General features: G+C 35.3%; 1 protein-coding gene across 2 annotated transcripts; it reads left to right on the top strand.

Annotated features, from left to right (window-relative positions):
• The first annotated feature begins 512 nt into the window (after window positions 1-512).
• LOC122028535 (pantothenate kinase 1-like) lies at window positions 513-13,238 on the top strand. 2 transcript variants are annotated; one of them, XM_042587377.1, is made up of 18 exons: window positions 513-642; window positions 716-925; window positions 1,012-1,131; window positions 2,955-3,025; window positions 4,675-4,791; window positions 6,046-6,165; window positions 6,270-6,364; window positions 6,435-6,528; window positions 6,601-6,732; window positions 7,430-7,542; window positions 7,725-7,830; window positions 9,596-9,712; window positions 9,796-9,890; window positions 9,962-10,055; window positions 11,175-11,300; window positions 11,821-11,933; window positions 11,998-12,190; window positions 12,838-13,238. In XM_042587377.1, exons 2-18 carry the CDS (start codon window positions 796-798, stop codon window positions 13,003-13,005), a joined length of 2,004 nt encoding a protein of 667 aa, XP_042443311.1. In that variant the 5' UTR covers window positions 513-642; window positions 716-795; the 3' UTR covers window positions 13,006-13,238. The 2 variants fall into 2 exon arrangements, with proteins under 2 accessions (XP_042443311.1, XP_042443310.1); XM_042587376.1 differs by lacking the exon at window positions 513-642 and having other exon boundaries at window positions 675-925.
• The last annotated feature ends 460 nt before the right edge of the window (window positions 13,239-13,698 follow it).

The following is a 13,698-nucleotide window of genomic DNA, read 5'->3' as shown; positions in this document are numbered from 1 at the left end:
TTTAAAGTGAACGATAAATACGATGCACGCATCCACTTTTGCCCATTACCAACGCCGCCGCAAAAAACTAGTTGTATCCTGTACCCTGCCCGATTACGTAAACCAAATCCCAAAGTCCGACCTACCCATCCCCCAAAACTCACGCTTTGGTGCGAATTTTGGACCGTCCTTTTCAATTCCTGTCGCGCTCCGTTCCTCGCGTGCCGATCTGTCTCACTCGTCGAAAGACATAATTCGATTATAAAATTTAAAGCCACTATTTAAATCTTCAATCAAATTTATCATTATTTTTATTAATTTCTATTTTTATAACATTTAAAGTAATTTTAATATTTTTATTATTTATGGGTCTAATGTTGTATTCGGTTAATTTTGATTTCTTTCCCCAAAAAAATAAAAAAATAAAAAAAATAAAAATCCTATTTGAATTCCATGTGTTACAGGGTCAGTCCGCCGCAGGATAATCGGCAGTCCTTCCCCACTGTCGGATCCAAATCTGGCCTTGTTTTCTTGCGGAGGCTTGCTCGATCGCCAGCGGGATTTTCCCCGCGCTCGTGCGAAGTGGTTCTGATGTGAGCGCGATAGAGTCTCATCGGTCGATCCGCCACCCATTCCTGTTCATCGTTGAATAAATTCTCGTCGGTAGGTCCAACAACCTCCGGTCTTATCCCCTTTCTGTTGGTATTTTTAGGAATGTTCACGCTTTACCTCGCAGCCCTACCACCGCTGTCGTGTTAGGATCGCTCTCGGTTGGGTATCCGATTCGGTGTTGTTCCGATCTGGCTGCTTAGAACGATGGGAGGACGACAGGTGGTTCTGGATCTCGGCGGCGCGGAGATTCGCGGAGATTTCGAGAAGAGGAATCCACCTATCGCCCTCCCTAAGCAACGCCTGGATTCGTCGCTTCTGGCGCTCGACATCGGGGGTATTGTTAATTGAATTCTTGGTAGCTTTGGTGGGCCAAAATTGGATTTTTACGCTGCGAATTTGTTGACGCCGTTGTGTCTTCAGGGACTTTGATCAAGCTTGTGTACTTTGCGGATGGATTGCTGCATTTTGTGAAGTTCGAGCGGAGGCGCCTTCATGAGTGTTTCGATTTTATTCGATCCAAGAATCTTATAAGCGGGAAAGGTGTGACTTTTCCCTTTTATGTTCGTTTGATTTCTTCTGTTATAGAATGAACGTCTTACGGTGCTATTCTGAGTGCGTTTCCAAGTAAGCTAAAACTTCCCTGCGTTATTCTGTTGTTCAATAATTATGGCAACATGCGCGTTCATCACGCAAATACGAGCTTAAAGGGAAATTCAATTAAGTTATTTTAATAAAATCTAATTAAGAATTGAGGCAGAGCCCACAATCCTCCCTGATGATCTACACAGACAGTTCAAATTTTACCTAGCGCTTAGTATTGAGTCATGTGCAAACTTGCTGCTCAAATTGAATAAAAGTGGTCTGGCAAAACAGGTGTATGAATTGACTATTTATGGATGTAAACTGTAGCAAGAGGTAAGCTACCCTTTTGAATCAGGCTCTAACGATCGCTATGTCTATAGCATTTTCTTCCATGAGTTTGTATTGATTTAAGTTTGAAAGCACTGAACTCACTCTTTTAATAAATTTTCATCAAATTTCTTGAAGAATTGTAATGATTTTTTTTGGCGTTGTTTTATGACAGTTTTCCCTGTATTATAAGTTAATTGGACGCTGGATTTTCATAACATGTAAGGTTCACACAAAAGGTGAGTTAGGGCCATTCCAAAATATAAGGCACTGAATGACTATAATAAAAATCTAAAGATGAGTAGATTCAGAAAAGTGCAATCTTGTTATATATGAGGATTGGAGGAGGGTATGTATTGTATTGGCACAACGGTACTATGATAGAACTATGTCCCTTGACGGGTGATACCCTAGGGTTGCCTGCTTTCGTAGGCAATTTTGCAAGAGAGAATAGAAATATAAAACTTATATGATTGTTTGAATGAATAAAATAATGAGATGTACGTCCCTTTCATAGGTTTCACAATAACCTATTTGTTTGTGGAACAAGCCCAAAGAGGGACGAAATTCTACTTAGCACAATACTGCAAGATGGGAAAAGGTCAAAATACAGTAAACGAGTTCCAGATAGGGAAGGGGAGAAAGCCTATGAGACGAGATGAAAATACAGTAAGAGAGTTCCTGATAGGGAAGGGAAGGAAGCAGAATGGAAAAGAAGATAAATTTTTTTCTTCACTTCAACTTCAAACCTCAATTAGAATTCTAGTTACTTACAGGAAAGCAAATGCAAGTCAAACCTGATCGGAGTCCTATAAACCATATTCTCTATATAGTTTTCTTTAATTTTTTAGAAACATGCTATATTTTTTAAGCTAGCTCTATAGAATAGAGGACTTTATCTAGTCTAGCTCTTTATAAGGTGTATTAGCTTGGTTGAATTGCCATCAAAAGCACAACTCCAATTGGATGACGAGGAAGTTGCACTTTCCTAAGTGTAATAATTTGCTTGCTAGATCCCATAGAATAATGAGATGGAGGTTCCTTTCATAGATTTCACAATGATCTAGTCTCAGTCTTACTAAGACATAGACAAAAAAAACTGTATGAATTGAAAATAGTAAAGCTTTCTAGAAATAAACTGTTTTAAGCAAGTAAAAAAGAATATATATATAAATATAATTTAAGCCATGATCTGATTTATTTGAAAACTGTATCTTTATTTGCATCATTGTATGCTTCAGTAAGTAAGTTCACAAGAGATAAGGGAATATATGAGAGCAAACCTTCATATGGTTTCTGGATGATTAGAACAAGGGATATGCTGCCTCTTAATCTAGTCTCATAAGATTCAAGCAAATAGACTGGTTTCTCTATGCAATATTATTGTCATTTATTTACTTCTTTTTTATTAGCTTGGGACATGGTTTGACAAATATGCTTAACTTATTTTACAGCATTTTCTCCAGAGCTGTCAAATGGACATGTAGTTTCTGTAGGATTTTTGAATGGACATGCAACTTTGAAGGTATTTTCTTTTTAAACTTTCTACACTGTCAGTTGTTATCTTTTGACATGTCTAAGAGGAAAGAGAATGAATGTAAGAGAATTGGATTAAGAGAGGGTGTTTTTTTTCTTGTTGTGCACTGCAAAGCAAATAATTTGTCATTTCAGGGTTTTACCTGATAAATTTCACAGATGATGTCAATTTCTGCTTTTCAAAATTTCCCCATACCTTCAAGAATGCCAATTTCCATTAGTACTTTCAGAATTCATTTCCATTTGCCTCTATCAGTCATCTTATGGTAAATGTCATGTCACATCCCCATGAATGTGTCATGCCAGGTAGGTTGAATTACAATACATATATACTATGTGTATGCATATGGACACATCTGTATGTGTATATTTATGTTTATGTGTGTGTGTACATTTATATTGTTCTTTTAGTTTGCGCTAGATGCTTGACCTGCCCCCCATGTGGAGTTCACATGAACTAGTTGATGGGCAGGTTGGGATTGAGTTAACAATCTTTTTTTTTTTAATTCCATTTTTTCCTCACAATTGGCATGTGGATATCAAGTGGGCTGCCAAATGAGGTCGACTGTTAGGTAACTTAATAACATTTGGTTGCGATGGCAAACTGACAAGAACACTGAAACATAAGAGAGAACTGACATTTGCAAAAGTGGATAAAGAAGGTAGGACACGAGGTTTCCCCAAATTTTATTCTCAGACAAAAGCACTTAGTTTCTAATTCATTGTACTACTATATATGTTTTAGTTATGTTATTCTTTTGTGATCTATACATTCAAAATTGAATTTTAACAATCAGTACACATGTTGCAACAACATAAAATTGAAGAAGTTATTGTCTCTTCTAACAAATCTTGTATATGAACTTTGAATTTGTATTTGATGATCCTCCTTTATGAACATAACTGTTCAATGAAAGGAGCATTACTTTAATGGAATTGACAAATTTTATGGTATAAGTATTTTGCTTGATTTTGGCAATCAGAGTATAGGTTTACTCCAAAGCAAATGTGAGAACTTGGGGCTCTAAAGCACCTAGCGGTTTCACACTTTCATCTATGACAAAAGTAATACTTGGTTAACTTAGAAGTTCTCGGTATGCTAACATATTGAAAGCAATAGAAATTTACACCACTAATCTTAGCTCCTTTCTTGGAGCTTAGTTCAAGATTAATTTGCGTCAATTGTGTTAGATTTGATCAGCATGTTAGTCTGGCTCCCTAATTTCTGAGGAGCACCACCACCTACTAAGTTATTATCCATCTAGTCTGACCTAAAGATTTAGGCATCCATGGAATGTGCATGAGGAAAAAATCATGATGTATGGTGATGTATTGTCAACTTAGATGTTGACTCATGCTAATCAAATTGTCATAGTTTCAATCATGTAAAGCATCTATATCATTAATGGCATTCTAATGTTCATCAATTTAATGCATTGCCTCTTGGGTTTACTTAACAATCTTCAATGGTCCATCCAGGTATCGTATAAATTTATACTGATCTAACAACTTCATCAAACTCACCTTTTAACAATAGCTGTAAGAAGGTGATGCAGAATGCAGTTTATATCCCTTCAAAAAACAATAAATGTGACTACTGCTTGGTTTTCTGTTAATTTCTTTTTGCTGCTTTAGCAGGCTACAGGTGGTGGAGCATTTAAATTTTCTGGCAAGTTCAAGGATGATCTAGGTGTTACACTTGAAAAGCTGGATGAGATTGATAGTGTTGTAGCCGGAGCCAACTTTTTGTTGAAGGTTAATTTTTGTTACTTCTGTTCTTGCTTGTGATAGAAAATAACTGAATTCAGGATTTTGTACTACTAATCTGGTGCTTGTGTATGAAATAAAATTGTTTCTATTGTATTGGCATCATACTTCTTGTGTGAAAGAAATTTCCTGAAGATAGCATGTTCCTCCATTTGTATACGTATGCTGTAGCTGTAATGTTAATCTTTGTGAGAGGAATCTCAGAAAAAAAAGTGTTGTTTCCTTAACCAACTACTGATGCCACTACTCATACTTGGATATTCATACACTCAAAGATCCTAATGTATTTTTCCAAAGCAATAATTTGCTATTTCTTTGCCAAAATGTATCTAGAAATAAACATTGTTCTTAGACACAAGACCTCATATGCTTATCTTTCAGAAGTCATTTCCAGTTTCTATCATGTACTAATGTACTGAATATTTAAATCAGGCGGTTCGCCATTAAAACAATAAAATTGAATAAACATATGTGAGAAATAAAATATTACCAGCCATGGTTTGAAATGCTAATTAGTATCAATTATCAGGGTCGAAAGGTATTGTTATGTTTACCAAACAATACTAATACTGTGTTGGCATGCATAAATATCGCCATGCCTCGTGTGCTAACACAATTTTGGTGGTACCAACTGAGACAAGGCCTGTCTTGATCAATATTGTTGGAAGATTTTCTTCCTATGACTCACCCTTTGATTTTGTCTGTTGGTCATGAGGAGAAAAATGAAAGATTAAAAAGTGAGCAGAGAGTAAGAGAGGTAAAAGAGATGCACGAATGGGCGGGTTCAGCCAAGACTGAAAGACTCATTCAATGGCTCATCCTTTAATTTTATCTTCTGAGCATGGGGAAAAGATGAAATGATCATGGGGAAAGATGAAACAGAAAAGGGAAATGTGCCAACCAGAGAACAAGCAATATTAAAGAGGAGGAACATAGTTGGAGGAACAAAGATGTATCTTATCCTGCATCTCTAGCTAATTCAGTTTCAATTGTGCATTCAAGTCCAACTCCTAATGGTTAGTCAAAATACATTTGTGAGCATGTGAAGGATTTTCACATGGAATAATATTTAAATCTTGTTCCCAATTAATAGTTTATGTCTCTATGCTTCTGGGTCAAGACTTCTTAACTTGTATTAGTTTAGCTGAGCTGTTACATCAGATTCATATTTGCAATATCAATGTAATCTTCAGATTGCTGGGTTCCTACTTTAGTTCAAATAGTTTCTTTATTTCTGGGCAGGAAATCCCTGGAGCATCTTTTACTCATATTGATGGAAGAAGGAAAGTTGTAGAGATTGATAAAAATAACCTATATCCCTATCTCCTTGTCAATATAGGTTCAGGTGTTGGTATTATAAAGGTAATTCAGCATAGTTTTTGTTTTCCAGTAAATCAGTTGCTACTTATACTGTAGTATAATTGATGTTTACGCATTGTTTTTGAGCAATATCACATGGTATGTAGGTCACAGGAAATAGGAAGTTTGAACGGGTAACTGGTACACATATTGGTGGTGGTACGATATTTGGTTTAGCAAAACTATTAACAGGTTGCTTAAGGTAATCTGACCTTCATAATAAACCATCTTTGGCAAGTATGATCTTTTTTTCACTTGATAACTTTGAACAGTTATGATGAATTCTTGAAGATGAGTCAACAAGGGGATAATCTAGTGCTTGACTTAATTGTGAAAGATATCTGTGGTGAACTTGTTAGTGAAAAGGTATGCATGTTTCTACATTTTTTCCCCCTATGCATCTCACTAACTGTCTTTACTTCTTCTAAATTGTGCCAGCAAGGTCTTTCTTCATCAACCCTTGCTTCAAGCTTTGGGAAGGTGATAGCATCAAAAACGACGCTTTCAGATTACAAACCCGAGGATCTTGCTACTACGTTGTTAAGCGCTTTTACTTATAACATTGCACAAGTATGTAGTTTTTCTTTATTTTGTTGTAATCTTGAGCTGATAAAATCATTTTTCTTTTTGAGGAAAAGATTGTATATCCTGTTTGACCATGATAAATAGGTAGTTTCATATTGATTACACATTTCAGTCATCCTTCCATCCTAAATTTTGGTCATACCATTACATTTAGGTAAAAATCTACATCATGTATTTCTCAGGAATTTCAATGCACAGAACATTTTTGATGTTGTTGTCGTTGTTGATTGAAGCCTACTTTAAACATGGTTATGAAATTAAAAGAGGCAGTTGCAGTGGCTGGAGAGGTGTTGGAGAGGGATTGTAGTGTTTTTATGGAGGTTTCGCTAGACTGTCGTAAGATTTTGAGCAGCTTAATGAAGTAGATGTTTACTTTTCTTTGAAAAAAAAGACTTATTTTATAACCACTTGTCTATTTTTAGTACCAGAACTATAACCTTGAACTGCAGAGTTATTTAGCTTTTAACGAACTGTATTTTCACTTCAGTTTGTAACTGGCTTGACTTTTCTTGACCTCCTTAATTATGACATTAAATATGTCACACTCTGGGAACTTCTTTTTTTTTTCTCATTATTAACACCGTAAATCCTTTCTATCTTCAGGTTAGATTAATAAGTAAAAAAGTATTATACTGTGGAGATTCTTTCTGAGGACTTTTCTCCTACTTCATGTTTTGTGCAGATTGGTTTTCTTGTGGCAGCACTCTTGGGCCTTAAAAGAGTTTTTTTTGGAGGATCATACATTCGTGGACATCCAAGCACAATGGACAACATATCATATGCTATTAATTATTGGTAAATATTATGCTAAGAAGATATTGAATTGTCAGTGTGAACCATCCAGAGAAAATACTTTGTTTGAATTTCTTCTTTTAGTGCCCTTGTGTAGCATGGATAATTGTTCACTGATTAGCATCTTTGAAAATCTGATTACCAATTATCATAGTGTTTGATTTTTGGTTGCTTTCTATATCTAGGTCAAAGGGACAAATGGAAGCAACTTTCTTCCGTCATGAAGGATTCTTAGGAGCTCTCGGTGCCTTAATGAGTTACAATGACCATGATACTGAAGATACTGAAATGGTACACATGAAAACTCAAAAGGAGTAGTGAAGTTGCAACCTTTCTAATCTATTTTAGGATTAAGTTTTTTCTGTGTCAAGGACTGTGCTCTTCTTAATTGGGTTCTTGCCAGTCATCTCTCATCTATGCTTCAAATAGATAGGGAAATCAAATGGTTCTGCCCCAAGGGCTGACTTTAACTTCTCTGTTTGTATAAAAATAATCAACAAATTTTCTAGATTTTTTTTAGTTTGAATTGCCAGATTCATGCCATTGTCTTCCCATTTTGTATTTTTGTAAATAGTCTATATTCGATGTCTTGTTAGTCTCGAGAGGGTTGACACTTGATTATACTTAATTTCCTCACATCCTAATGAGTTGACATTATCCATACCATGTATTTCTTACTAATCACTCAATTTGTTCGGTTCCTGGAGAATTTCCAAAGGATAATCCTAGTGTTTAGTATGACATTTCTTTCCTTACTTATTTGATGGTTTAATACTACATGATTTAATCTTGATAACCATTTATTGATCAATATGTTTTATCCAAAAGTTTCTAATTCTGCTTTATCAACTTTCTATATTTTCTTCTTTATAAGATCTACGTAAAATTCATTGAGCTACATATTTGTTTTGTCACTTATCATGATAGGACTAGCTTTCTCTTTTTATGTCCCGACACCCAACCTGCTTAACTGTTTTCCCTAGATGATTTCATACACTCTATTGCCTTTCATTCCCATCTTTCCTCCTGACTTCCATCAAAACTCCATGTTGACCGTATCACCTGTGCAGTAGTGTCTTCGACAAAATAGGTATGCATAATGCATATTGAACTTGGATACTCCTCAAAGTAGAGTTATACATTATACGCTGTCACTCATGAGAAAAATATTAACATGGTTTTATTTACATTGCTGTAGGACTCATCAAATTCTTAGCATTTAATCAACTACTCAAATTCTATTTATTTTTTCTTCTTATTTTTTTAGAATTGCAACAGCTTGAGGACCACCCTACTGTTGTTGTCCATGCTGTTGCTTGACAAAATGTGGTTACAAGATTTCTCATGAAACTTAAACACACTTTATCAAGAACACTATTTTTCAATGACAAATTGAGTAATATAAGAACAAAACACTAGTTATGAGCTTCCATTGTCATTCTTTTTGCAACAAAATGTCAGCGATTCAAGTAATTTGCAACTAAAAGGTCAAGTAATGATGTTTCTAGTGATAAGAAAAACATACAGTTTCTCAACATTTATTGATTGTGAATCATGATATCATGAAAATGTTTTGCCCTGCTAAATTAGTTTGCAATTGTATATTGAATATTCCAATATTCTCATAATCACTTTTACATGATCATCGGTTTGTGGATTTTGAGAACTTGGCAATGATTGACCACACTGCCTTTTCTCCACCACTTTTTCCCCTAACATTAATTGTCTAGTTCTACAAAAAAAAAAAGAGTGCATTTGCAAGAAAAGTTTTTTGTCTCTCCAGTTCTCTCTCTTCAAATAATCATAAGTTTAGTTTAAATTGAATCAATTGCTTTAACATTTTTTTTTACTGTTAGTTATAGTTTGAGATATATATCTTTGCAATTTTCTTGCATGCAATGGGAAGGTTAGTTTCCCTGTTCCTGAAAACATGCTTCAATCATGTCCAGCAACATTTTTCCCTTATTTATCAGTGTCTGAATTATAGTGCGTTTTGCATGAGAAATTCCATGGCTTTAGGGTTTTCCTAGAGTTTCATTTTTAGTCTGTCTGACAGGAGTGTGATCATGAACCTTCAGCAAATATGGATGGAAACTTAACGTCTGAACATAACGAACACAGCATATTTCCATATCTCCTTGTCAATGTTGGCTCAGGTGTTAGCATGATTGAGGTGAATCTTGAATATGAAAATTAAATAAAATTTTAATTACTTGTTTTGGTGACGGGAGAAATTAATAACTAGTCATCAAGCAGGTGATTGAAAAATGGAAATTTCAGCGTATTATTGGGACACATTTAGGTGGCGGTACTATACTAGGCCTTGCAAGGTTGTTGACAGGGTGTACAAGGTAATAATTGCTGGATAAGTTCTGCCATGCTTTGTATCATATTGATTTTTTATATCACACATCTTTTGTAGCTACGCAGAGTTATTGGAGTTGAGCCAGAGGGGAAACAATCTAGCAGTAGACTTGACTGTTGGAGACATATATGGAGAGCAAGGTTACTCAAAGGTAGATTTGCATACTTTATGCTAATTTATTTAATGTAATACATAGCACAGTTCATGCAGCCTCAACAAGTAGAATAATCAAAGGATTTTTGGTTGGGTGGAGTAACAGAGTTAAGGGAAACAACTAAAGTTTTACTAGCTAATGTTACAGGAGCTCACTCATTATATTACATAGCACAGTTGATGCAGCCTTGGTTGGGTGGAGTAACAGAGCTAAGGGAAACAACTGAAGCTCTACTGGCTACTGTTTCAGGAGCTCACTCATTGCATTACGTAGCACGGTTGATGCTGCACCAAAAGTAGAATAATCAAAGAGTTTTTTGTTGGGTGGAGTAACAGAGCTAAGGGAAACTGGGAAACAACTAAGCTTGTACTGTCCACTATTACACAAGCTCGCTCATTATATTTTGATTGAAACGACCATGATTTTATTGCAAAAAGAGTAACTTATTCTGGTGAACGAGTTAACTTTGGCTAAAATCCATGACCTTGAGGCTTTTGCAAGTTGTGCTTTGGCCTTTCCTATAAGTGCACCATCCTTCACTTTTGAAATCCTGTTTTGGTCATTTGTTGCTACAGCAAACTGTCTACTTGTTGTAGCTAAACTAGTTACTCTTCTTTTGTATTATTCTGAAGTTTCTTTGTTGGGAATATACTTTCTAGCTTCAGTTTTGCACTTTTTGGCAGGTTGCTTTAATCAAGCTAGTCCGTTTATGCTTCACCTGTTTCTAAGTTCTGTCATTTGCTATATTAAGTTAAGTGGGTGAGCTGTTGTTCACTCGTTATTTTTCAGAAAAAGTAGATTAATCAAAGATTTGAAAAATGACAATTTTTCTTAGTCTATTCTTGGTCATCTTGTTGTTTCCTTTTTGCCTTGCTGATATGAGGCAAGTTATATGTACCACACTTACCTCCTGAAAAGTCGATAACTCTCTTCCTTGGGGAACTCATTTACTCATTGCACATATGGTTTATGATGTCCATCTAAAATCAAGGTGCAGTGTGCATTTTGAATTACCCAGTACATGAGACTGTCCGTATCTTATTAGTTAGATGCTGTATATATTTGGTGGGCGACTGATATTCTTTTATAACTCTTTTGTTCTGAAAATAATCACAGCATGGCCTTCCAGCATCAACAACCGCATCAGCCTTTGGTAAGGTAACCTCAAACAAGCTTTCAGACTACAAAGCAGAGGACCTTGCTGCAGCTCTCTTGAATGCTTTCACATACAATCTTGGACAGGTATGAAACCATTTTGTCATTTAATTTTTTGATTTAGAAAATGCTGATAAGCTGATAATATCACTCCATAGTGATGTTCTAACTAGATAGAATTGTTAAATTAACTAAAGAGCTAAAACTAATGCCTGGATCAAATAATTCCGTGAGCACCTGTTTGCTTGCATAAATATTGGCAGTATCAAATTGTGAGAAGAACTCTTAACACAATAATTTTCACCTACTATGCTTTTATATTTTCCTACTAAATTTTATCTAATTGATATTGATCATTTTTTTTTTTTTTTTGCATCGGGGTATTCTCGTCGAAATGATGTGATCAGTGAGCATATTTTATTGGCAAAAGTGTTTTTTTTAATGAAGATTCTGATTGTTTGCTTGTGGTGTCATGTAATCCATGAGATTTCACTTATTCAACACATCTATAGATTACTGTCTTTGTTACCTTTTATTTTTGGCAGGCCTAAGAGAAATTGTGCATTGATGTAAATATCTCTCATTAATAAATAATGATGCCTTGTAGATCTCCTGGCTGGTGGCAAAGCTTTCTGGACTCAAGAAAATATTTTTTCGAGGAACTTACATATGTGGTCACGAACAGATAATGGACAAGATTTCTAGATCACTTAGATACTGGTAATTACTCATATCCTTGTGATATTTGTTCTCTTATTTAAACTAAAGCATTTTATGTTATTAGGTCAAAAGGTCAGCTGCAAACGACCTTTTTATGCCATGAAGAATTTCTTGGAGCTGTGGGTGCATTTTGGAGTTATGAGAACATGGGCATAGACGAGTTGGCGACTAAGGAAGTCATAAAACAAGTTTTGCTAGGAGCTCCATATGTAGGAGAAAAGTCACCATCTTGGTCACCAAAAAAATTATCAGACAATGTAAGTGAGAAAGCAAACTTGTGTCATAATTAATCAAATTGCCTAGATTGCTCCACCTTTTGGTTTTAAACTCAAATTAGTAGACAAATTTCTTCCTTGGTAGTTCATGCATCAAGTCAAATTTGCATACCACTGTATTTACCATTATCAATTTTGTAATTGCCCCAGCAGTATGCGGTACACTAATCTATTCATTATGCATAACACATCATGCTAGTTTTACTAGTGAGTGATAGTTCTTCTGTTGTATTTTAAGATGGTAAATCCTTTCTATGATATATCTTTCCTCTCTATGTTGTATTTTTCTTGGCCCTGTTGACTCCTCGTTCTTTGATGTTCGCTTCAAGATTCCTATAACTAGAAGATGGAGAATTTCTTACACTAGGCCTTCTAATACCCTCCAAAAAATATATAGATTTGTTGCATTAGCTACAGCAGTCGACATCCAATTTAAACTACATATTCTATGTTGGTCCAACCTCTGACATGCAGCAAAATATCAACTGTGTACGTCAATTTTCCTTTTATCGTAGTAATTTTTATTATTCATTAATAAGATTTCAAGTCATCATCTTTTGCCTTCCTATTTCACGTTTGACGGCGTTTTGTTCAACAATTTATTTGTTAGATTCATCTCTTTTTAACAGTTGCGTCAGAAGGATGATCAAATGACCTCTCAGATGGAACTGGAGAAGTTAAGACATGAGAATACGGAGCTAAAAGATGAAGTGACGAGATTGCTAAAAGAAAACGCTGAACTGAGAGCCAAGTTAGAGGAGTCACATGATAATAACTTGCAAAATTCTTGCAAGTAAACCATGTCCATGCCAGCAAGAAACGAGCTCTGTATCAATAAGCAAATGAGAGAAAATCCTAGAGCTTTTCTCTCTCTCTCTCTCTCTCTCTCTTTTTTTCTTCTTTACATTTTTATTTGTATTTTATTTTATCTTTTCGTGAGAAACTTGTATCTCAAATATCAATTATTCACTAGAATTGGGAGGCCAAATCTAAAACTATTTTTTAAGATGTAGTAACTCATTTGTATTTCCTCACTTGCACATGCGGATTAAGTTTAGCTTATCTTTTTGTTGTTCTCATTTATAAAGGAAAGAATGAGCCAGTTATAGTCAAGCTTCAAAATTAATATTAATGTCCCAGGGCGTAACATAGACGGTGAGCACATAATATCTCTGGCATAATGATCAGGGGTCGATTCTCAGGAACTGACGACTTGGGGTTTATCCCGCCATGCGTCTATGGCCTGTGTACCTGTATGAACCTCCCTCCATATCCGTGGGACCGACACTAGGGGAGCTGCTAAGATAACGGATTTTTTTTTTCAAAATTAATATTAATCATATAACAGAATGAGCTAATTAAAATATGCATGTACCCACATATTATAATAACATTAATATTAATAGTATAGTTTCCAGAGTGTAGCACAACTGAGGATGCATGAATTCGATTCTCAGGATGTCATTATCTGAGATTAGCGTCCTAGTTAT

Source organism: Zingiber officinale, chromosome 10B, assembly GCF_018446385.1.
Source record: "Zingiber officinale cultivar Zhangliang chromosome 10B, Zo_v1.1, whole genome shotgun sequence".
Classification (NCBI taxonomy): domain Eukaryota; kingdom Viridiplantae; phylum Streptophyta; class Magnoliopsida; order Zingiberales; family Zingiberaceae; genus Zingiber; species Zingiber officinale.
Note: the sequence above shows the minus strand (reverse complement) of the source record. Positions and strands in the feature narration are given on the sequence as shown.